The sequence below is a fragment of the Meleagris gallopavo genome, chromosome 6 (assembly GCF_905368555.1).
Source record: "Meleagris gallopavo chromosome 6, MGAL_WU_HG_1.1, whole genome shotgun sequence".
Classification (NCBI taxonomy): Eukaryota; Metazoa; Chordata; class Aves; order Galliformes; family Phasianidae; genus Meleagris; species Meleagris gallopavo.
In genome coordinates, this window is record NC_139409.1 from 18,187,057 (window position 1) to 18,213,211 (window position 26,155).

The window sequence follows — 26,155 nt, forward strand, 5'->3', positions numbered from 1 at the left end:
TCAGAAGGGATGTAGCAAAAACATCACTAAATCTCTGACAGTATCTTCAAAAACATAATCCATCCAAACATCTGCATTCTTCATAATGTGTTTGTGCATGTTTTCAGAGAACTTCAACCAGACTTTGAAGCCATCCACTCTTGCAGAATCACATCTGTGAAATATTTGGTTTCTGGAATGGACTGGTAGATTCCCCAGTAAAATAATACAAGACCAAGTCATTGTCAAAGTGATGCAAATCTCCAAGTAGTATATGTGGCATCTCAATTACCATGAAGATAGCTGCAATCTGATGTGATGTATATTCATGCTGTAACAGTTTTAGGATACCAGTCTTGTTTTATGCGCTTTATCTATATCTTATCAAATAAGACCTATCTGACACCCAGCAGTCTGTCTCAGAAATGAAATATATCTCTTGCTCATGTAGTAGTGCTGGTAGGTCTGGTCTAGCTATGCGGTGCATGCAAGGGACAGATTATAAAACTTGTGTTTTATTACTTGCTTGTATCTTTTTTGAGTTGCTAATATTTCATAATATTTATTGTGCAGATTAAATACAAAGAAGAAATTCAGCATGCAACTCCTATTTCTGATCCACCTGAACTAAGGAGAATCAAGGAAAATCAGAAGAACATAAGCAATGTGTGCCCTGTTTTTACTGTTTGCAGTCTTTATTGTGTGTTGAAGCTGCAGTGAATATGTGTGTGATGTTTGTACTGGTTTCTGTTTGTCCACAAAGACTAATTTAATCAATTAATAATTAAGATGTTAACTCCTTAGCCTTGCACTTCAACTAACATCAATGGGAGTGAAACATTCCTATTGAAACATCAGTTGTCCACCTTTGAAACAGAAAAATTACAGTAAGGTGAGTCTTAAATATTGTGGTAGAAAGATGATGGTGTTTACTAAGGAATGATATTTTTCAGCCAAATGTAGTGTGCTCTGTAATGATTTCTAATGCATTGGTGTACTCCTGTTACTTGGAATCCTTTGTGTAATACCTTTTGCCATATTTACTAGGTTCACTATAAAGAGCAGCTCTGCAAAGCTACACCTGTAAGTGTCACTCCGGAGATTGAAAGAGTGAAGAGGAATCAAGAGAATGTCAGCATGGGAAGTTTCTCTCATTTATTCCTTTGCATAATTGCTGGGTGCACAGGATCAGTATAAAGTTTTGCCTCCAGAACCTGTACCTCTTCTTTAGTTAGCACACTCAGTAATGGAATTATTTGAAAACCCTCTTTTAGGAAGCAGTTTTGAAAAACCACTCTTCTGTTCAGAAAACGGCACGTAAAACATCACATTTCAATTGAAGAAATGGCTGCAGTTTTTTTATTATAATGTCTTGGATATTTGCAGGAACAGATGTTCCTGCAAAAAAAACAGATTTTTTTTTACAGAACATTTTTTATCCAGCTTTTTTTCTTTTCTCTTTTTCTTTTTTCTTTTTTAATGGGTAAAACTGAAAATCCAGTTCTCTCCTGTCTGGCAAGAGGCTAGCTCCTCTCTAACTTTCCTATCAGAGTTTGCTTAATGGCTGAAGAAAACATTAGAAAGTTATACTGTTTGTAGGAGCATGTGGAAGAAGGTAGGAGATTTTGGAGTATGCAGTTGCATTCTTGCAGAAGTTGTACTCTACTGATGAGCATTTCTCCTTAGTGAGACTTCCATCAGCATCCATATTTAGTGTGAATATAGAATATATATAATTTAGCTGAATATATAGAGTATGTAAGTTAAAATATGAATCATATACTTATGGAATCTTTGTGTGTGGAGAAATATTCATTTACAATATTTGCTGCTGAAATTCAGGTTTTTCATTTGCTCTGCATGAGTTTATTACATTATTTGTGGTTTACTCCATTCCAAATAGAAGATATTTCTCTGTACAGCTAAAGACCAGTGTGGTAAATGTTGAGATATTGTGTACATCTGTGTGCATGTTCACATAAATGCGTTAATAAGACTTTACAGAAAGAATTCAAGGGTGTGCTTCAAAAAACAAATTTTATAAGCTTTAATAAATTTCAAATGCATTTCAGCTTTTCATTTGTTTCCTGGATGACCTTTTAAATCATACATTTTAATGTAATACTATTTGATGTCACTTTAGCTGACATAGTATATACCGTTTTATTCTGTTAACTGATAGGTTCACTACAGAGAGCAGCCTGGCAAAGCTACTGCTGTGAGCATCACTCCGGAGATAGAGAGAGTCAAGAAGAATCAAGACAATATCAGCTCGGCAAGTTGTTTGAATCTTTTTGTCATTTATATTTTCAGTCATTTGAGGTATCTAACAAGGATTTACTTTTGCATTTAAATTTGATACGTCTGGTAAATGTAACTGCATCATCCATTGAAATTTTTTTTTTAATCCTTTGAATACATGACTGCAGTAATGGGCAACAAAAATATTAAGATTTTTGGTTGTTCTTACAAAACATGTAAGAGATCAGGAGATCAGTCATTCTTTCAAGAACCTTTATCTCTTGTTACCAAGTTTCAGTTGATAGATTTCAGGAGTAAAATATGGTCGAGGAATATGGATAGAGGAAATGAGAACTTAAATTCAGTGCAGGTGTTTTTTTTTTTTTTTTTTTTTTTTTTTTTTTGATTCAGAGCATGGAAGCATATAGTAATCCATTCCACTCTCCAGCATGCTACCTATGTCAAAGTTGAGTAGTCCTAAATAGATAAGATAGGGTAAGATACTATCTTTATCTGTATTTATATTTATCTTAGTTTATTTTGATTTCTATTTATCTTGGCTTTTTGCTTTTGAGGGGCACAGGGGGGAGGTCACAACAGTAGTGTAAGAAGCAGCAGACAGTGGTAAAACCCCTACAGATGGTAAATAGAATAGTCTTACAAAAGCAAAGCTGCTGTCTGAGGTGGAAGTAGAGAATTAAAGGTAGTGAACATTCTAGAACTGATTAACTGATTGTGTGGTTGAAGAGTAAAGTAGCTTGAATTTGTCAAAGGATTTAAGTATCTTGTATGTAATTACGTATATTTTTAAAAATGCTCATAGATAGTTCCCAGAGTCAATTAGTTTTGGGTACATTGTTAAAAATAAAACTTCCCAAAAATTGTAGGCTCTAAATATATTTTTAATTCTTGATTATTTTTTTCTTCTTATTTACTGCTTTGTGTCTCAAGATTTACAGGCATAAGTACTCATCAGATTTAATGATCAGTATATGAAAACAAAACTATGCTGGCCGTAGCTGTTCTATTCAGGGTATATTTTATAAAGCATTCAAAGGCTGAATATTCTTACTAAGAAAAATTGGCATTTAATTAAATGTTTGAATAGTAATCCAGTTGTATGTATTTTTGTGTATTACTCCAAAGCTTATATTTTTATAGGTATGCTGTGCTTAGCTAATATGTAGTTTTAAAGTGGAGTTAGACAATCTCTGCATTTTTAAGGTCTGGGGTCAATATATTTACTAATACATTCATTACATTTTGAAAATAGACTTGATTACAAATGCACATTGAAATAAATTTGCATGATTGAGGGGCAATACTTTGCAATTGTTTAGGTAATTCTAAAATATTTACTAATGTTCAGTACACAGGTTACAGTACAAAGTAGGAGTTAAGAGTGCATTAGTAAAAGAATGACGCAAAAAGACAATGTTGTTTATATTCAGAAGAAGCCATAAGCCTTCACTAGGCAAAGAAAACCAACTACTTTTACTGTTTCACAGTTCTAAATGTGGGATTTTTTTTTTCCCCTCAGATAATTAATCATGAATCTATACTTCTAGCACAAGTATGTAAAATGTCACAGAAGAAGCTCATTAAGAGAAATGTGACATTTTGTACTTAAAGCTACATAAAGCACAGATGTTCTCTTTGAACATTCTCATTGAAAACAATATACCACAATCAGTCTTGTTCCAGACGTTGCTGCTAGCAAAAGCTAGCAAAAGCTAGCTACCTAACTGGAGTAGGAAGGCTTCCAAAGCAATACTTGGCTCATAACTCTTGAATTCCCTAGTGACCTAGCGGTTCTTATGCTAATCCTGATCTGGAAGTAGACTGAGGATGGAATCTGGGTCTGCTTGGGTTATCATCAGCCGTAAATGTAGGCTTTGAAAGTATCCAAGACAAGTCAGTGGTATATTGTTGTTACGTTGACCATAACTCATAACCAGTTAACAGCTGATAAAAGAGTTATCTCACTTGTTGTGTTAAAAAAGTAAAAAGTCAAGAGTTTCAACTTTCAGGTAACTTTTTTATTTTTTTATTTTTAAGTGATTGATGGAATAAACATGCCCTTTGGTCTTAGCAGTACAATCGCCCATCCGTATCCCCTTTTCAAAATTAGGTTACTAGAAAATGAGTATAAAGAAAGAAACTTGGGCATTATGGTTTGGAAAGAATGCCATTGCATAGTGTGGTTCTCCCCACCCCTTCTCCTGTAAACAAAACCTTCATGTGTGCTGTTATTGCTGTTTTGCAGGTGAAGTACAGCAGTGATCAGAGGCAGATGAAAGGTAGACGTAGTGTGATTCTAGACACACCTGAGCTAAGGCATGTCAAAGAAACACAAAACAACATCTCAATGGTAGGGTCCTTCTTCCTATAACTAGAATATACTAAGAAATGGCACTTGACTTCCACTGGATTTTTCCTTCCATTAATATAGGTAACTAATGAAACTCTCTGCTCAAATATGGAAGGAATATTTTCTTCTTATGCCTGTTAAGGGAGTGTTTGCTAACTGCATATGACTGTAATGAACATTTTCAAAATACTAATAAACAGTTTTCTAACAGATAAATGTCTGTTCTTTTTTTTTTCTTTTTTTTTTTTTTTCTTGCTTTAAAAGAAATCCTCATTTGAGCATCACACATTTTGACTGGATTAGGTGACACACTGCACCTTGTGCCTGTGCATGTTCCTGGTTTCTGTGTGACTTTTGTTCCTGGAATGAGTTGTTTTGTGTGCATTTGCTTGTGTGAGAATGTTTGTCATTTTTAAATCTTTGATGATTAAAGATTAAGATAAAAAGTAAATATAATCAGGGATACCACCTATATAACTCTTACTAATACTGGTTTTGTTTCAATACTTTGTTATATAACACTTTCTACTTTAATGTCTTTGTTTTCCATTTTTTTAGATTGTTTTTTAAAGCGGATTTCTTAGAATAAATGCAGTTTGTTATGATGTTTATTTTATGTTTCTGTTTAAAGCCAGTGATCATATGATAAAACAAAAGAGCAAAAAAGTTCCCTTTTGTTTTTTGAACCTGTGTGTATAATCAAAATTCTAAGTGAATGAAAGTACTTGAGTTCTGAAGAACTGTTACTAGTGGAATATTTTCCCTGACAGATGTAGTTGTCTACATCACCAGAGAGCTACCCTAACTTAGAGAAGAGTTCCTGATGATCTCCTGAGGGCTTTTCCTGTTGTTTTTAGTGGTTTCTGTGACTGGAAGATGATACTTTACTGCTGGAATTAATGTCTTACTTGGTGACAGAGCAAAATAAATGAAAAAGTGATAATAAAATATCAGGAAATTGGGTCAGGGAGCCAGTCTGGGTGGCCTGCCCAAGACTTCTGTATCTCATATGTATAACAATTCTGTTGTGGTGCAAAACCGAAAGAATGTAGTGCCTCATAAAGAAACAAATATGCCTAGAATAACCATTTGCTGTTAATTGCTGCTTTGGAAAAATGTGATTCCTCTTGTTTTCCTAGGTTAAATATCATGAAGATTTCGAGAAGACAAAGGGCAGAGGCTTCACCCCAGTGGTGGATGATCCTATAACAGAGCGGGTGCGGAAAAACACCCAAGTTGTAAGTGATGCAGCATATAAAGGGGTACACCCACATATAGTTGAAATGGATAGAAGACCTGGAATAATTGTTGGTAAGTTGTTAAATAATGCTGCTATCCAAAATACTGTGAGAAAGATGAAAGCCTTTGCTCATGTTCTTCATTACAACAGAGAAAAATTGCTCACAAATTTCATTTTTGCTCTTTTCTCAGTGTGAAACTTGTGTTGAAACAGTGGTTCAATGCCAACTTCTAGGGAAGTAGTAATAGGTTGTTTTTTTTTTATAAATACGGTTACTCGGTGTTGTTGCTTTGTTTCTGAATACTGACTCCTTCATTTGGCACAGAAAAACAATGATTAAAGTGGTGGTTCTCCAAGATTTAAATGTTGCAGACCAGATCAGATTTCCACTTAGACCAGTAAGCTATTTCTCTAGAGCTGACATTAGTCCATGTACTACTTGTTTTAGAATTTCACACAGTTTTTTAAGTAGTATGTAACTCATGAAAAACATGGTAGATCTCTAGTGAGCCAGAAACCAGTATTCAGAATGAATGATCTAAAAGGTGATAAGATAAGACCAGATGTTTGAGTGTAGGATGCAAACTACATTGTGTTAGGAGACAAACTATTGCAATAGCAAATCTTAGAGAGCCACACATTCTGGATCTAGTGCAACAACTTCTTCAGATAAATCAGTGTATGTACAGACCCAAACACCTGATAAAATACTTCAATAGCTAGAGGTGGTGCAGACAAAGAGAGAAGGAGAAGCACTTGCAAGATTGCAGTTTAATGTGCACTCCAGTGCATATTTTAAACCTTTTTCTGCGTTGCATTTGTGCTGTACCCCAAAGTGAGAATCATGAATGTAATCTTGTGTTTGGTAACTGAAGGCTTGCTAACACAAACAGATTAGGATTAAAAACATCTCTGAGAAATTCTTGAGCTATGTGACTGAAATATTAGTAATTTTTATTGCTGCTTATCAACCTGGAATACTTTTGTATTGAAACAGACAAAAATTCTTAGCTATCCATATCTACCAAAACAGCAAAAATAGTGTCACTATTTAAGGGAAATGACAAAGCTAGGAGCCTAATATTTCAGCTTCAGGCTTTTTCAAAGTGACTGCGATTATAGTATCTTCTTGTTTAAAAAGCAGCAGTGTGCTCCCTGTTCAAGGAATGTCTTTGGCAGCTGCAAAAAAACAACTCTGACTCTTGAGTTTTTTTGTAGCTGATAAAAGTTCAACCAGTTAGAAAAAGTATCTCTGTTAGAATTCATCTGGCTGGTTTTTAAGTATAATCAGTGAAGCTGTAACAATCTTTTTCAAGTGCCTGATTGCTAAAATTAATATCTGTGCTCAGGAAAAGGCACTAGTTTTAGCCATGTTAAAGCCATCTAAAACCATCAAGATAAATTAATCCATCTGAGCACTGGCATTTAATTAAATGTTTGAATAGTAATCCAGTTGTATGTATTTTTGTGTATTACTCCAAAGCCATCTAAAACCATCAAGATAAATTAATCCATCTGAGCACTGGCTCTGTGACAAAAGAGACTTCATGATTCTCACATGAGTTTAAGGGTATTTGAAATTGACATAAATTACCAGGATGTTAAAACTGTTAAGTGCTACAAATTGCCAAGATCTGATTCTTTGTACGTTATTTCAGATTACAAAGACAGATAAAATCAATACAGAGCAGTGGCTGCTGCACTCATGCTGCCATGAAGCCATACTTTTTAAGATTTTTTACTTATCAAGGCATGAGCAAACAGAAAGAGGCGGATACTCACCAGTTCTTCCACCCCTCTCAAGTCTTTTGGTATTTTATGTGGTTGTGTAATTAATCATCATTAGGACTTGCACATAGTTTATCAAAATATTGTACATTGGCTTTTATACCTTTTGTCAAGACAAAGTTGTTGGCATTATACTTCACCTTATAGGAGTGAAAATAGATAATACATAATGTGCATAAACTGAATCTATTCCAAGGCCATAGGATTTGTTTCATTAGCTCTGACTGTTCTTTCCATTTCCATTAATCATTTGAAATACGACATATTTGGGGTCCCCGCAGTCCTGTTTTATCTACCACCCATTATTTAACTTTGTACCACTCAAATAGACAAAATAAACAAGCTGGGAAGACAGTTATTTTTCCCATTTCCCAATGGAAATCTTAAAGGCAGGTCTGCTCAAGAAACAAACCTCTAGTAAAAGGGTGTGATCTGAAATATTTATGTTTTAAGTGATTATGCTTTATGTAAAAATTTTATTTTAAGCCACTTTTGAGAGATTAAGTGATTACTACACTTCTGTGGCATAGCAGTAATGAATTGTGTATATTACAGATTGCTGTGAATAGATTGAGAAGTCACACTGGAGCTGATTATGCATTTGTTACAAGCTTCTTTTTGTGCAACACTCTAATTATTTGTTAAAAATTTATGAAAACAGTGCTTGAATCTGTGTTCTATTTTATGCTGTGTTTATAAGTAGAGCTCGGACATGAAATGAGTTTTTTTCTCATGGATTCTTTTTCTTTCAATATTCCTGTTCAGACTTCAAGAGATGTTAATAATTTATTTGTGTGAATTAAAGTTGTAGGTTACTGAATTGAATGAATTTCAAAAATGCTTTTCAATATTGTGATAATGGATCAACATTAAGTCCACATCCCTGGAAATTTAGCTGTTTGAAAGACAAGGAGAATTACTGCTTAAGATCAGGAGTGGGCTTCATCTTACCCAAACATAGATGTCTAAAACATAGATTTCTGCAGCTGGATTTGTCACTCTACTTCCTTTTTTTTATATTAATGAGAAAAGATAAATACTTCTGATCTTAAATGACTTGAACAACTTTTAGAAGTTTATTTTGAATAAGATGAAGTATACCCTTGATTCTGCTTATTTAGCCAATTTGCAAAGTTGACCTTAGACTCATTCCCGCTGTAAGAGGTGGACAAAGGGTGCTGATGGTGGTCTGGAGAAATCATTTGTAGCTCTGATAATTCTGTTTCTCCTGTGGAAAAGAGCACTATTATGTGATATTTAACGTGTTTCTAATTATTTAGATTTATGAAAATACTATCCTTAAATTTAGAAAAGAAAAAATAAAAATGGAGAAAATAATGCTAACTCTTAAAATAGATACAGCTAGTAGTTTAAGCTGGAAATTAATTTTTTTAAGTCCTTTCAGGTGAACATCTAGATGTTTTAGTTAATTTTTAGATGAATGTTAAAACTCACTGCTTCCATACTTTTACTTCCTTTATTGTTTGTCTGTCCTATCACTTCTGTGCTTTGGGGAAAGATCTTAAGGTTTGGCGCACAGATCCTGGCTCCATCTTCGACATTGATCCTCTGGAGGACAATATTCAGTCTAGGAGTCTGCATATGCTTTCTGGTATTGCTTATATCCTGACTTTTCACCAAATCCACTTTTTTTTTTAATTTATTTTTTAATTGTTTATGAAACAAAGCTGATACAGGAAATTTTCATGTCGATATGCCAGCCATCCGTTTTATATGTGTGCTTTGTTTTTGCATATGTGTGTGTGTGTGTATATACATATATATATATATAAATATATAAATATATATATATATGAATGCTTTATGGAAGTACGTTCTAGGAATTACAGCCATAATCACATGTTCAAATAAGAAATGATGAAAGAAATCTTGTCCTAAACAACAATTACTCATACCTACTCATTGTTAGGAATAGTCCCTTAAAGAACATTGACCTTAGTCCTCATAGTATGTAGGAATTTCAAACAGCTGGACATCACTACAATTTTAGAGATACAAAAGTTTGGCATATTAATGAGATTTTTTTTTTCTATGCAAATTTTGCTTATGTAGCACAATATTATTTCTTATGCTATTTTTTGTATTTCTGAGGATTATAATTTATCACTGTTTATAATTTAAGGATAGATGGAAAAATAGGGAAGTTAATGTAATAGGCAAAAATGTATTGGCTCAACAGGTTCTTTTGTTTGTTTTAAAATATGTTTATTTTGAAAGCTTAGCTTTGCACATTTATCTTTGCCACTGAAAGTGGAATCCTAAATATCAGTTACATGTCCTGCAGCAGCATTCTACATGCACTTCTGTGAATGCAGAAATTAAGGAACTTTTTGATTTTCGACTGAAAATTTTCATATGCTTCATCTCTTTTTTTTTTTTTTGAGTACCCTACCATTTCAGCTATTCTTTTAAACCAGAGAACAAACTTAATTATATCTGATTTTGAAGCAACTTTCTGAACTAATAATGTTAAAAAATGTAGACAAAATTTTGTACAATTTGTTTTTGTCTAATTTAAACACTATCAGTGTATGAATATCAGTGTTAGCAGTAGTTGTTATTGCTGTTATTGTGCTTTTCTTTTCTGTAATCTATTTACTGTGATGTTATTTCTTTCTACCTTTGTAGAAAGAGCGAGCCGCTACAGTAAGCAGTACTTACATTCTACAAGCTTGGGAGATTATAAATCAGATGGTTCTGACACGAACCCTACCTTTTCTTACTGCAGTGAGATAACAAGGCCATCTGATGAAGGAGGTAGCCTTATTCCCACTTTTTTCACTAGTAACACTGTCATAATGTATTGAGACCTCACAGGCCTGCATTAACTCAATATCCTCGTATAGTCACAAATCATTGGAAACTGTGTCTTGCACAGATTATTTAAGGAAGAAAAGCAAAATTCCCAGTCTGCACAGTTTCTTGCATGCCATTTTGCTTTATTGTGTATTCTTTTTAACCATTTTGAGAAGTGTGTCAATTCAAAATCTCTACTAACTCCCATTTACAGTGCTGAAGTTGAGGGTGCATTGTGTTTTTGCAAAACTAGTGTGTCGGATTATTTTTTCATGAAAGACAAAATATAACTGAAAAAAATAATCCTCTCCACAGAAAAAATTAAATTTACCACATTCTTTTTAGTGAACAAATCAACCGTATGAAAGCATTTTGTTGACAGAACTACTTTTTCCCATATCAACTTTTTTGTGCAGGTTTTTGTGGCTGTTTCCATCCTAAAAGGAAAAGTAGGAAAGTCTGATGGCTTTCTCCTACGTGGAAGTTTTCTCAGAGACTTTTTTTTTAAGGGTTTTTATTTTAGAACACTCTGCATATTTTTCTCAGTAGTTTCATCTTTGGAGACTGAAGCAGAGAAAGGACTGGAGTCTTATGTGTGGGAGGATGTAAGATATGGAAATTAATTTGTGTTGTATGATCCAGTGCCAATCATAGAAACCAAGCTGAGTTGCTTAAAGCTGTGTGTGTCCTGGTGTAAAGAGTGGTGTGATAAAGTGAAGGCTGCAAGTAAAAATTTAATTTGTATTTTTCCTCAAGCCCACTGTATGTAACAGATAAAGAAAGAATATGCTACAATCAGAAGAAATTCTGGTTTAGGATTAGTCAAGTTAGTCAGTCTGACTCAAGTTTAGGCAAGCGGTTTGCATCCAGTCTTGTTCAACATCTTCATCAACGACCTAGAAGAAGGGATAGAGTCCATCCTCAGCAGTTTTACTGATGATACAAAGCTGGTAGGAGTGGCCTTCACACCAGAAGTCTGTGCTACCATTCAACAAGATCTGGACAGACTGGAGAGTTGAGCAGGGAGGAACCTGATGAGGTTTAACAAGAGAAAGTATAGAGTCTTGCACCTGGGGGAGAATAACTGCATCCGTCAGTACAGGTTGGGGACTGACCTGCTGGAGAGGAGCTCTGCAGAGAAGGACCTGGGTGTCCTTTTCGAGAACGGGTTAACCATGGGCAGCAGTGAGCCCTTGTGGCCAAGAAGGCCAATGGTATCCTGGGGTGCATTAAAAAGAGGGCGGTCAACAGATTGTTCTCCTCCTTGACTCTGCCCTGGTGAGGCCACATTTAGAATACTGTGTCCTGTTCTGGGCTCCCCAGTTACAAAAGAGACAGGGATCTCCTAGAAAGAGTCCAGTGGAGGGCCACAGAGATGACAAAGTGTCTGGAGCATCTCCCGTATGAGAAAAGGCTGAGTAACCTGGGTCTGTTCAGCCTGGGGAAAAGACGATTGAGCGGGAATCTGATTAATGTTTATAAATATCTAAAGGGAGGTAGGAGGTGAATGGATGAGGCAGGCTCCTCTCAGTGGTGTGTAGCAATAGAACAAGGAGTAATGGCCTAAAACTTGAACATAGGAAGTTCCATACAAACATATGGAAGAACTTTTTTATGGTAAAGGTGAAGGAACACTGGAGCAGGCTGCCCAGGGAGGTTGTGGAGTCTCCTTCTCTGGAGATATTCAAGACCAATACCTATGTGATTATCTTTCAATTTATTGTATCTCTATGGAGCTTTCTGTTTAGCTCTCTTTTCCTTTTTTTTTTTTTTTTTTTTTTTAAATTTAATTCAGCAGAATTTTATTTGATTATTACAAAGTTTTGTTTTCATTCTGAAGTTTCTAGTTTAAAATGGTCTTAGTGAGTATCCTTCAATGGCTGAGTTTAGCTATTTTTTTCCTGATACACTCATTTTTCATTTTAGCTGAAATTATTTTTTCCTCTCTTTTGCTTCTGGTCATCATTTTTTGGGGGTGTGTGTGTATGTCTTTTATTTCCCTTTGATGTCTAGTTTCATTGCTGTTCATTACTGCATATCATCATGGTGTGTAAGTTTTTCCTTTTTAATACACCTTTTTTCATGTATTGTGGTGTCCCTTTATTCATATTTTTAGTTGTGTTTATGTGTAGATGGAGAAAAGTCATAGGTGAGTATCAGTTTTTTTCACGGATGTTTTATTACTCTGCTGGGAAAAAAAAACAATCTGTTTCATTGCTATTTTCTAAGTCATAGTAACATTATCTCAAAACCTTTAAATTATTCAGTCTGTGGAAGACTGCAGGTCAGGTTTGCTGTATTCCCAAAAGCTTGTTACATATATAAAACCTCAGTGGATTTTAGGAAAGAATTTTCATGTGCCTTCTGCTGCATTTTTGAAATGAATGCTAAGTTTCCATGTATTTGGCTGGAATCATGGTGTCACTGACTGGCTATATATCCATTCTTTAGGCTTTTCTCCTTTAGACTTAGCTCTTAAGATTCTATTAATCTTCCAACAGAAAAATAATGAAAATTAACATCTTCCTGCCTTTATTCTGATGTAAAGAGTCTGCTGCTAACACTCAGGTCTCTCACTTTTCCTTGACCTGGAAAACTACCTCATTTCACTCACACTGGCAATCCATGTACACAGATTTCAAGAGTGTGAAATTCCACTTGTTATTAACCTTAAAAAATAATCTGTAGGTTGCTATGAAAAGATTGAAAATTTAATATTAGATATTTAATTTATACTACATAATAATTGGTCAGACTCAGGAAAAATTATTGCAGCCAGCCTGTGAGTGACAAATATGGGAATTGGGCATGGTGGCACCTTGACTGCAAGGTTTATGTAGATGGTAGAACACACAGTACTACAGTATTTTCCTGTGGGACACGTGTACTTCGCATTTTGAAGTATTTATATAGTTTGAAGTGAGAGTAAAGTCAATGAAAAAAGTAAATCCTATAATCTCTGTCCCCAGTGGCATGTCCTCCTTGTGTGCTTTGAGCCTTCAAAAGAAGGGTTCAGAGCAGCTGCTGTTCTCCTTTCCTCCCTCCATCCCTCCCTTTCTCCAGACTTCATAGGCTTTTTTTATTCTTTCCTCACTAAGACAGAAACATGTTGTAGACCATTAGAAGTGCTATTGTTTGATCTGTAGTCTGAACAATAAACCCACACTGAAGAAATATATTATTTTGTATCATAGCCATCATTGCTAAGCATGGCACTGATAATTTTAACACTGATTTCAAAGATGTCTCCTCCTCTCCCTCAGCCACACTAATATTTGTGATTCTCTATCTAAAATTTTTGTGGGTAGGATTTGCTTCAGACATCCATAGAATCATTTAGGCTGGAAGAAATCTTCAAGTCCAACCATAATTGTTTCAAACCATGCGCACCACAGAAACTCTTAGAGAAAGGAACTATGCTGCAACTTCTGCTCCTGGTTATTCTGGTTAGAAGACAAACCATTCTGCTGAAATAGAACGAAAAACCTCTTCATTTCACATGCTGGATTTGCAGAGCTGCTCCCTTGTATTTGGGCAAGAAGTCTGCTTGTGTTATGACTCTTCTGTTGTGCCAATAGGTAGAAGAGGAAAGGAAATAGAATTCCATTCTTTTCATCTCTTGTCACATTTTGTATTAAAAAGAAAAAAAAAAAAAACTACCTCTGCTTATGAGGGTGGAAAAAATCTCCATTAATAATAGACAAGTCAAAGAAAATACCAGGAAATAGTATCTGACCTCTTTTTATATTTATAGAAGTCTGTCTTCCATCTCCAGGTGCACTGGCAGGAGTGTAAGGCAGAAGTCCTTCACCCTTCTTTGCATTCGTATTCAGTTGCTGAGCTCAGTCATTCTAGGAGGTCAAACAAAATGACACAGCAGTTACATTTCCTCCTCTGGCAGCCTAGGAAGAATGGTTCTTTTATGTTAGGAAGCTGAACTGTTTTTCCATAATGTTGTTCACTAGAGCCTGGTAATCAAATATGGCATTTAGAGGGAGGATGGTTGTAGATTTCACGGGACAACTATAAGCTTTTGTAAGTGTCTTGTCTCCTTTCATATCAGCAAGCTGCACTGCTACTGAGGGCAGAGCACATCAAAACAGAGACGTGGGCTCCCTCTCAGTAAGGGTCACATACACAATTCTCTTGTCAACCAGACTCTTATACCTGTTCATAAGTTTTTATTTTTATTTTGGACTAGGTGATGCTTTGGTTTTGCCTCTTTTACGTGCCAACCCCCAGCAGGTTCACCAACCTGGAAGTTGTTTCCACTAAACAGCATAGTGGTAAAACATTTTGCTTTTTCATCTTTCAGTATTTCTGTTCTTAAGTGCTGTGCAAGTCCTTGGAGTTGGATAATAGGCATCTCTACCACAAACCTGTTGTAACATCTTTGAACTAAACTAAGTACTTCTCTGTGTATATAATAGGGGCACAAGTGCATGCATATCTGATTGGTACCTATTAATTAAATAGGTAAAAGTTAGTTGCAAGAGTTCAGGTTTCAATTAGAAACAAGTTGAATGTGTTTTTTGAACACGTGTTAACTTCTAAATAAATTTCTGTGAACAGCAGATTTCTGACAATGCTTAATACGTAACTTGGTCTCCTCTGAATAATCAATTTCAGCCTTTTAAGCCACATAAGTCTGGGGATCCAGAAGAGCAGTGGGACCTCAGATATGCATTACCTCAAGCTGTCTGTCCTACTCTGCACGATCATACTCTTAGATAATGTCCTCTGCTTTCATTGAGTACTTTGTTATTACAGAATACGAGAGAAATGAGTCCAGAAAACTAAATTTCACTCTCTTCCCGTGAGGTATTTGTATAACATCATTTCTTAATGTAAAACTTGAAACTTCTTATGAAACTCAGTGAAGGCTAGATTTTGCGTCAATTAAGTTTTGATTAAGATTTGATTCAGGGCTGTATGTATAAAGCATTAAGATTGAAATTGTGATTCAGTTGAAAAGCTCATTTTCCTTCAGTGTATGCTCACTGAGGATGAGTTAATGTTCCAGGGAGAGAGCTTTACATTTCACAGTTCAAAAATATTTTGCTTAGATTCCCTCTGCCTGTCTTGGATTCCTGTACTTCTCTCCCACATCCTTGAGAGTTGACAGCATAAAAAGGCAATTCCCACACATTCAGGTAGAGGGGAATCGAGAGAAGACCCCATTTTCAATTTCTGTAGCATGGCAGCAGTTCAGGAGACCCTTCTGTTTCCTCTGCAGCTGTCTCAGTTAGATGTTCCCTTTTCCTTGAAACAGTCAGTGAGAGGAAAGTGGTACGGGAAATTGTCATGACTCAACAGTTGGAATGGCTCCCTTGTAAGCAGTTGTTTCTGTTGTTCAGGCTTACAGCAGTTTTGATACACTTCAGAGAGTTTCATACCCAGCAGACAATAAATATCATCCATAAATGTATGTGCAGTCACAGACTAGATGCTGGTGGCTGCTATTCTTCCACCACTGCGCAGTCTGGTTGTACCCAGATGCAAATACACAACTGCATAGACCTCAAAGCATGGCTTCCATAAGACGAATGCGTAGGGTTCTTTCTTAATGCAAATGGACAACAGTTGATGTTCAGTACATGTGAATTCAAACTGTAACTGAAGGCATGTGGGTTATGTAACGTATTAACATAACCTTCATTTTACTAACTCCTTTCATTTGTGAGGAAGCCTAGAGCAAAAACCTGCTTATTCACAATTTAAGAAGGAATTGTAGCTTCCTGTGGTGCTTTGTGGCCCTACTAGGAAATAGGATGCCTCAAGCTGGCTTTCAGACATTTTGTGCCTTCATAAACAAAAGAATGTGGTACTACATGCAAGGAAAGGAAAGGCATATTGTTCTCTTGTTTTCACAGCTGAGACATGCTGCAGTTTAGGTGAAGTCTCAGCCAAAAGAATCAGCTTGTAATAAGGTTTACTTGTCAGTGACAGCAAATCCTTGCTGCAATTCATATTCAGAATTCCAGAGCAGGATGCCATATGATTTCATTATATCCCTGTTGCTGTAGCAGTAGGAAAAAGGGAGTTACTGTTAAGTATTATGATACAATAGCTGCTGATACTCATGTAGGCTAAACTTGCTGGGCTGTATGGCTACCATTGAAGACTAATTTCTAAATAATATTCCATTAGTTTTTGCTGTAATCCATATGAAGTGAATAAGGGCAATCCTTTTATGAATAAATTTGAATTGCTAGACTAGTTTCTAAAATGTAATAAAATGTGGAATATCTACGTGAAAATTATTGCAGTAGGGTTTGCAGACATGAGTTGAAGACCTTGTCTTTTTGAAGATATAGTCAGAAATATAATTTTCACAAATCAGAATGGAAATATATTGTTATTTAATGGGAAAAATGTCCACGAGAGACTTTGTATTTGCAATACAGAGATTTGCACCCGTTAGAGTTCTCAGAAAAGAGATTGCCCTGAAGAAAACTGCAGTGGAATTGACTGTTTCACCATTCCTTGAAATATGATGAATTAAGGAAAAGGCCTTAATTAATGAATGACTCGATACTCAGACCATGACATACTAGAGAGGCAATTTGCCTCCATCCTTCCACTGGGCTAGCTAGTACTTCCCAAATTCCTCTTCACCCTTCACTATATATTGTGGACTACTCGTACAGTATTAATTTTAGTAATATTCTTTCATGCAAATAAGGAATTTTGAAACGTAAAAATGTTGTGTTTTTTTCTTTGGAGTAACTGACATATGAGATGGTCCATTCTAAAAGGAAAACAAATGACAAAATAAAATACAAGACTCCATGTGGTGGTAGATTATTTGTTTCATTTCTTTCTAAGATTCTTTTTCTTTGACATATGTTGAACAGCTACATGTGATTTTCTGCTGTAATTTCCTTCAAAATCCAATTTTAATTTATAAGAAACCCCTGTTAAGAGCTATAATTATATGATTCTGCATTCCACACAGTAATCTACTTCAGTTTATATTGTGGGTACATATAATTTAGGCTTAATTATTGATGGATGATAAAATGGTGTTATAAAATGATTGTGCTTAAAGCAGTCTGTTAGTCTAATCATGACATTAATGAAACGCAGTTTAAAACATTTAATGTTATCTTTTGTAATATGTCAGTAAGTAGTTTTGAGAGCAAAAATGATGATTTTTTTGTACCATAAATACTTAGTTATTTTAAATACAGAATTAATCATTTTGTTGATTTTTTTTCTTTTTTTCCCAGAGCCATTTTCCTCCCCAGATATTTGACGCTTACATGGCTTATTTCTTATGTCTTTATAATTTAGGTTATGGAAACTTTCTAAGCTTGTAATGTTCTGAATTTGCCATGGACTCCAAATAGTTCAGAGCTTCTAATGAGGTCAATGAACAGGACAGGTATTTATTAGCACTCTGTGTGAATTAGGCCATAATTTCAGGTTTTTATTTCAACAACCTAATTATATGTGGGTTTGATATTCCAATTTAGTAATGAATACTGACTCCTGTAATGGATAGTATGCTGACAAACTGCTGCTTCTGACAGAGCACCACTGAGAGCAACAAACCTGCTAGTTAGGACATCTGTGAAAGCAGCCTTACTGACAAGCAAAGGGCAAGAAAAAGGAAAAGCAGGGAAAAAAGAAAAGAAATGAAGGGAAAGCTACAGTTTGCACAGGAGAAAATGCCGAGATGTATTACTGTGTTATTTTCGACAGTTCTAAAAACAGCACTGTTCTGTATCAGGTCTCAGCATCTCCAGACTTCAGGTTAGTGTTTTTTGCATGTTTATGCAGTCTGACTTACTCCCAGTAAATTTAACTGCACTGTGCTACTCTTTCTGTCTCCAAAAGAATAAAACTCTATAAAAGATAAGAAAATGGGTTTAAAATGAAGCAGGGTACATATTGCCATTTTCTAGCCTATTTGAGAAGTTATGCTAAACAATTTAACTTCAGAGTTGGATGGAAATTTTTCAGTGTTGTTCATCAGAAGATAGCATTTTAATGCATTTTTTATATACTGGAATGGCTCTCTTGTGATTGATGTCACAGTGCCAAAAAGTTTATTCAGTTTCAAGATTGTTAAGGTTATATCTTGACTTTTTTTGTAAAAATGAAACCAGCTTTATGTTGAAATGTTTTGAAATATTTACCAGAAATTTTCTTTACTCAGTTTTTTGTTTTTAAAATTTCCTTTTACATGAATCTCTGTGATTTTTTTTTTTTCCCCCCCTTTTCATACTAATTTGGGACATTAGCATTTTTGGTAATGAGTTCTGCAGTGGAAAATCATTCCTGAGATTTTCTTAATGTTGCATGTATCGCTGCTGCACTTTTCTTGTTGCTCTGTATACCCCTGTGGCTGCTTTTTTTTAAAATTTAAATTATGTCCCCTAGAACCACAGAATCTTTTGAGTTGGAAGGGACTATTAAAGGTTATCTAGTCTAATTTGCCTTTGCTGAACAAGGACACCCACACTAGATCAGGTGCCCTGAGCCCTGTCCAGCCTGACCTTGTGTCTATAAGGACAGAGCATTCACCACCTCTCTGGGCACCCTGTGCCAGTGCCTCGTTGCCCTTATTGTAAGAAACATCTTCTTTATATCCCTCTAAATCTCTCCTCTTTTAGTTTGAAACCTTTTTTCTAGAGAATATCCCCTTCTTACTATGTACTGAGGGGATGCTGCAGAGTTCTGTACATCATTTCCTCTTCACCCTCTCTAACATCTCTGGGAACCCTCACCAGTCTTTATGCTAATAGATCAATTAATGTACCTTTATAATCCAGACCACGTTATATCTCACCAGAGACAGATTGTCTGTTAGATCCGTTTCTTCAGTATCTTTTTTTTAATGTCCAGCAACCAGCTCATGCTGGCTACATCTTACTTAATCAGACCTAAACTTCCATTGCAAATACTCTGGTCTAGGATATGAAGAATCTAAAATATAAATGCATGGTATCACACAGAAGCATTCTATGTTAGTTGGGATACAGTTTGGACCTGAGTGTTGTGACATCAGGAGGGAAGCATCTGTGAGAGGCTCAGTTCTGCTGTGATCTGAACTCAGAGATGACGCAGAACTGGGGTCCGTGGGAGCTTACCTTGGGACAACAGAGCTGATCTAGCAGTTTGCTGCCTTCTGCTGTCTGTAGCCTTGGATGCCTGTTCCTGCCTCCTCTCTTGCACTGCGTGTTGCTGGTCTGATCCCTTTCTGAACTAAGTGTCCTTTGGTGAGCATCACTGCTTTGATGGTATTTTCTGCTCCACGGGACACAGCTGAATGATTTCTAAAGAAAAAGCAGAAGAAATAAAGAATTGAAAACCATGAGAAAGATATTTTCTCAAGATTGTAATGGCTGCTGTGGATGATACAACATGTGGAGAAGAAGGCAGCAGAAAGACAAAACACAGGAAGGACCTAAATATATGTGGAGCAGCAGCTTGATCTGTTTTAAGAGAGCTACTCAGTAGCACAAAGATGCATGATAATGCCGTATTCCAGCTTACTGCTATTTTATGCCCTTCAGAAAATCTACAGACACAAACCAGTAATAATCATTGTCCTTTTTCTTTCTGCTCTGCCATGCTGTTGTTATTGCTATGTTTTAGTGAGTTCTTTGCATTCTTCATAGCTTGGTAGTGATACCATGAGTAGAGATAACACTACAGCCTAAATGCTTTAAACTGCATTATGCCTATAAGAATAAGTGAAGCAGTTAATATTGTACATATGATCCAGTAAATGGCACGTACTACAATAAATGGCAAAAATGCAGTAGTTAATGGAGTGGATACATTGTTTTACTGTGAATTATCTAAGTTCTGCTATTCAGGAGAATTCGAGAGAGTTTAAGTACAGTGTTGATAAAATATTATATCTTGGAACCTGCCCTTTAAAGAATTTTTCTTTTCAGCATAAACTTTTATAAACTTTTTTTAAACCTTGTAGCTGTGTAATACTCTCTTGATTATCCCTTTCCTATTTTCACAGCCTGACCTTTTTCTTTCATGGTCGTTGTCAATGCACATCACTCTCTGCTGTCTGCTGCAGTGCCCTGATACCCACCCATCATTCAAACACAAAGAAGCCTCCAAGAAGCAGAAGAAACTGTTCTGTTTCTTGGAGGCTTCTTTGTGTTTGTCTTTGACTGTGTTCATTCATTTCCTCTCTTTTCTCTGAGGAAGGAAAAAAAACCCCAGTTTAGTAAGCAAAATATGATAAATTCATTCTAGCAGGTAATTTAAAATAAGTATGTCTTAATTCATAAGTTGAGAAAGACCAAAAAAAAAAAAAAGAAAAAAAGTTTTGATATATCAGAATGCATCTGGTAAAATCTTAATGCAACAAGAAGAAACTTCCACCTATACTTCTGGGAGCAATGGTCAGCCCTTAGATCCCTCACCAATAAATCTGGCTTCAGCTAAATGAATTTCGTGTTCCACCACTGTGTTTTATTGTCCCCTTAGGTTAACTAAAACCATTGTTTTTGCTGCTGCTGCAGCCAGTGGTGTTATAGAACTTTGTACTTTGGTCTGAGCCAAAAGATTGCAGGTAACTATGGATGATGATGATGATGATGAAGGAAAGTCAAACTTTTTTTTCTTCATCTTTTAATCTCACTGAGTTATTTTTATGTCACTAAAAACACAGCTCCAAACTGATGTCTCTTCACTAATCTATTTATTTTGTGCTTCCCAAATGTATTCCAAATAGACAACTGTCTGAACGTTGCTTAACTCGTTTTCTTAAACGTTTTGTTAAAAACTATTGTTTGATTTATTTATCTTATACAGCTCTAATGTAGTATTCTTTTAACAGAAAAAAAAGTCTGGAATTATTCAGTCGTCTTCAACACTAATTTCAAATGCTCTCTCAATAAGACTGATGGGTACTTATTGAAGCTATGTGATCCTAGAAGTTCCTCCCTTTTGTTTGTGTAGAATGTTCTCAGATGCTTCCTAGAATCTTCAGTGCTTTGGAACATATGTTTAATTTCCCATGGTTTATGTTTTCTGTTGTGGCAGAGAAAATAGTAAGCAGATACTTTGTGACAGTTTGACAAAATTTTCTCACCTTGTGAGAAGCTGATTGCAAAAGAGGAAAGCACATCTCAGACCCACTGCTGATGGTACGGGTTACTCTCCCCAAAATAAACTTGCCAGCTTGGAGGATATAATGAAGTAGACCATTAGTTAGCCTTAAACTTATGGGACAATTGGTAGGAGTTAAGAAAGATCCATTCTGGGGAAGGAAACAAGAGTCAGCAGTTTCTCCTGGCACCTTCACTACTTTGGGAAGAATGAAGGGATGCTCAGGGTAGGATGTCTGTCCCTGCCTGGGAAAAGCCACAGTCCTTTGTGGCTGCAGAGCAATCAGGATGCTGAGTGGTCAGCAGCCAGTGCTTGCTTCACGTAGTATTTCCTATGAAGTTAAAATGTTCAGGCTGTTTGGTTTTGAACCCACATGGCAAATTTACTGCGGTATGAGGAGATGAGGCTCTGCTGCTTTCTATGAAGTGGCTTATGTTTATGCTGGTGGTGAGTTAGATAAAATATATTCATTCTGACTTGATCGCAGAACCTTTGATTAAATTATATTTTTCTCTATTTTCTCATGAGAACTATATCTGGTCATGTGCAAATATCTTGAAACAACACTAAACATAAATTATTTGATGAACTACTCAGGACTATTCACTTAATGCATGATAATCCTGTGAGTGTGTTAACAAGCAGCAATTCGCTGATGATTAAACTGCTTTAAAATGTCTTTGTACTCATATGCCATTAGAATGAACTTGGCACTTCTAAAACATCCATTATTCATCATGTTCCAGTGTTGCATCTGACTGTGTATCACTTTAATTTCACTCACTTAACAAAGCAATCCATTCATTACAATAGTTTGCAACATATTTTCTAAATCAGAAAAAATCTGATTAAATATGCAGTGTTATTTATCATGAAAAATACAGTAGAATGAAAAAATAGCATCCCAAATCATAATTACATACTTAGTGAATTAAAATATGCCAAGTAAAACTAAATGGGTGTCTTAAGAAAAAACTTTGTTGAAATCAATGATGCTGTTAGATGGGGAAGCAGGTTATGTAAAACTTTGACCTTTCTTCTAGAAATATTTCAGCAAATAATTTCTCAGTGGTCTATGTTCATCTGTTGTCCTGATCATTCAGGAAGGAGACAGGGACAGAGCATTATCATTGCAGATAGAAATACTTGTTGCATATATATTTTTCTTTTTTGTTTTTTCTCTGCTCCTTTATTTGTTCATTCTACAATGCCTGCATCCTGCAATTCCTTGTCAACTCCATTAAATCCTATATTAATTTTGCTCCTGCTTCAATCACTCAGGCCAGCATGCCCAAGAGAAGTATCTCACAAAGCATCAGACTGCTGAGGTGACTTCTGTATGAAAATTTTTTACTCGTGGGCTGTATGATCTCAAAATTACGACTTTTGTCAGAAGAATTTACTGGAGTACAGGCTAAATGAACCACTGTTGAAGTGCATTTTCTTAACAACGTAGCCAAATGAGTTTCTGATTCAAGTAGTAAAATTCTGATAAATAGCGGTGGAGACAGACTAACAATCTCCAAACAAGCTAGAAAACTTTATTCTCAGATCAATGTCTTGCAAAACATACACAGACATGAGGTGATTAAACTTTTCAACTCTAGATTTTGACAACCACTTCTGTCTTAATTTTGCTTTAAAAATGCTCCCTGGGCCTACTGGAAAATTAGTGAATATGAACCTATGCTTGTTTCTTAAAGGCTTTGGTCACATGTTTTTAATACATTCTGATTCAATCTGTTGCCAAATTCGAATGTTTTAATAGATAAGAAAGGTTACTTATGTTTTCCTAGCAAACAACAGATTTAGGGAGTCTCTGGTTGTATTAACTCTTTCAACAACTCTTGCTACAATGAAAGTACAAGTATTAACCGATGGATAAGAGAATCCCTAAAATAGAACTGTTAAAGATAATGGGAACAAAATACGTGTGGAAGAGAAGTAGTTGTGTGGTTAAGAGGAAGATAGTGAAAGAGGTAGACTTGGAAAAATTTAAATAACCAATGATCTCTATGCTTGGCAAAGAATGTTGATGTAATCGGAGTAAACCAAGGAACCCAACTGTGGATTCACAGGTTTACGTTCTTGTCTCTTGCTTTGAATCAGTTTTTCTTTGTTCATAGACCAGTAAGTAAGAGTTAGTTTGCAGTGAGTTAGGAATTAATCATGGGTATTTCCAATTAGTACACTTTTGAAATGTTTCAGCATATAGATTCATTTATCATTCTTTCTTTGAAAAAATGGCAGTTTATGGCACATGACATTTAGTGCATCATCTTTGGCACTATCAATGCTGAGTTAGTGGTATCTCAAGCTTCAGGATGCCTTTTTATAGTAAAACTCCTTAAGGTATGTTAAGTTTTTCTTTCCATCTAATCTTGATAGTGTTTGTGGATATATTGCTATAGCTTTGCCTATATTTATATATAATTCAACATATGAAAAGCCTTATGTTGTGCATGCAAATAATTCTGAATTCACTATTTCATACTCTGGAATTGTTATTTACAGTGCAAATAACCCCACAGGTTCTACAAATTTCTAGATGAGGACTTTTTTTTAAAAACAAACAAACAAAAAAACCCCCTTCCATTAATGCGTCTCTGTTTCTTTACCACACAGCCCCTGTTCTCCCTGGGGCATATCAGCAAAGCCAGTCCCAAGGATATGGATACATGCACCAGACCAGTATGTCGTCTATGAGGTCAGTGCATTCACAGCCTCATCCAGCAGGCCTGGTGAGTATTGGATTTAATAACCAATTATGTTTGGCAAGCAACCTTATCAACCATTGTGAAATTTCTTAAAGATAGGTGAATTGGTCCCCTGAGCACTACAGTTGGACTACCTGACTGTCCTAGTCCTAATTGTAAATGATAATCCAAATGTAGGAGAGGTGTTAAGTGACGGAGGACAGTGACAAAAAAAGTGAAGGAGAACTGAATGGGTATACAGCTATTTTTTTTTTTTCTTTGGAAGTGGGAAGGGAGCGGCAGAGGGAGTGTTGAGCATTTGTCTGTTTGAACACTTCATATACAAAGTTATATTTTAGTAGTTATTGTATTTTTTGTTGTCATATCACTCCATACTGCAGATTTTGCAGTGCAGATCTCATCACCTTTTAACATAAGAATGTCAACTTGTTGAACTGTTTTAAATTGGTGTATATTCACTACTTCTTTTACCTTATTTAGAGGTGAAGTATTTAATTCTGAATGAAACCTAAAGCTTTCTAGAGGAAGGAAGTTTAAGCTGAAAGAAAAAATGAGTTGTCCTTTTGACAAGAAGTTGTATTTTCTTCAAAACTGAAACTCTATGGTATTTTATGTTATAAAGGTGGTTTGGGGATGTCTGTTTTCTCAGCTTCTTTGGAGCTGAAGGGGCTAACTTGCTGGGAATTCTAGGATCCAGATAATTGCATCTTTGGGCAAGCCAATAACCTGAGAAACTCTTTGGGTGCCTACATGACAGTTGTGAAATGGTTGGTGCTGGAATCAGCCTTTCATTTCAAAAGATAGCTCAAGGTACCTGGGAAGCTGATTAATTTCCCAGCCAGAGCGAAAAAAGTGGTTGAGCTGGAAGCCTGGGCTTTGCCAGCAGGATTGCTAGTGAGTAGGAAGCAAAGCAAACAGCCTTCAGATGCTGGAATGGAGATGCCTGAAAATCTAGAAATCCACTTAGCAAACCTTGTATCTCTGTGAGTAGGTGGAAAGCTACGATTTGTCCTATTTTTCCTTCTCAAACTGACTTACTGGGTGGGCTGTCTGTTGAAAAAATACTATTATTTGAGTCAGATTGAGAATAAACATTGGCTCCTTTCATAACTGGTAGTTTGAAGGTAACAAGAAATGGAAGGGAGTGAAGTTAAAGCATTTGAAGTATGAAGAATAGACTGAGTCTTTTCAGCAGGATTTCTTATCCCTTCTGTGAAACAATGTCGTTACCTGGCATTCTTTAGAGTGATAGTAGCTGTTTATCATGGGAATAAAACAAAACCAGTGAATGTCATGGTATAAACTGATTTTGTTGCAGTTTGAGTGAATTTCTTTGAAGATAGGAAACCAAACATTTCTAGAGGAGAAAATCCAGGACTGCTCTCCTGATGCTGCCTGCTAACTTGGCAGCCTGGTGAGGGAGGCAGCCCTAATCTCACCACCATCAGGGTGACTACTCTGCTCCAAAAGAGGCAAGGTTACAAACCTTGTGTGCTCTCTTGTCTTTCTGCTGTCATATCTAAAGACTTTTTTTTAGCCTGTGCAAATTGTCCATACAGGCAGGGTAAGTTACACTCTGCTATTAAAGTGGCATAAGGGTGTCGCAGAGCCCCTGGTTGGGCACTGTGCTGAAGTGCAGATTCATGCAGACTGAAGATTGATGGCAGCCTGTGATCCTAACACAGTTTTTGAGTAATTTTTTTTCCTGTATGAATTGTGTTATGATTCTCAGCTTTTGCTGACTTTCTACAAGCAATTTTGCATAATGGGCTGAATTAAATTGTTGCTTACTGTACAGAATGCTTTGTAACAGCTCCCTCAAGGCTTCAGCCAGGCTGTGTTTACCTCTTTGGAAAACAGCAGTGTATTCTGAAGCCTTCTAAAGGCTAGATGTCTAAAAGTGGTGGGAAAACA

General features: G+C 35.9%; 1 protein-coding gene across 7 annotated transcripts in view; it reads left to right on the plus strand.

Annotated features, from left to right (window-relative positions):
• NEBL (nebulette) overlaps nt 1–26,155 on the plus strand; it is a 242,846-nt gene that overhangs the window by 208,734 nt on the left and 7,957 nt on the right. For 4 of the 7 annotated variants that reach the window (XM_085227297.1, XM_085227292.1, XM_085227291.1 and 1 more), the window contains 8 exons: nt 553–645; nt 1,027–1,118; nt 2,161–2,254; nt 4,487–4,591; nt 5,731–5,902; nt 9,139–9,231; nt 10,269–10,397; nt 24,150–24,265. In XM_085227297.1, coding sequence (XP_085083423.1) covers nt 553–645; nt 1,027–1,118; nt 2,161–2,254; nt 4,487–4,591; nt 5,731–5,902; nt 9,139–9,231; nt 10,269–10,397; nt 24,150–24,265 — 894 coding nt within the window. The remainder of the gene's footprint in view (nt 1–552; nt 646–1,026; nt 1,119–2,160; nt 2,255–4,486; nt 4,592–5,730; nt 5,903–9,138; nt 9,232–10,268; nt 10,398–24,149; nt 24,266–26,155) is intronic. The other 3 variants (XM_085227294.1, XM_085227295.1, XM_085227296.1) reach the window with 3 other exon arrangements.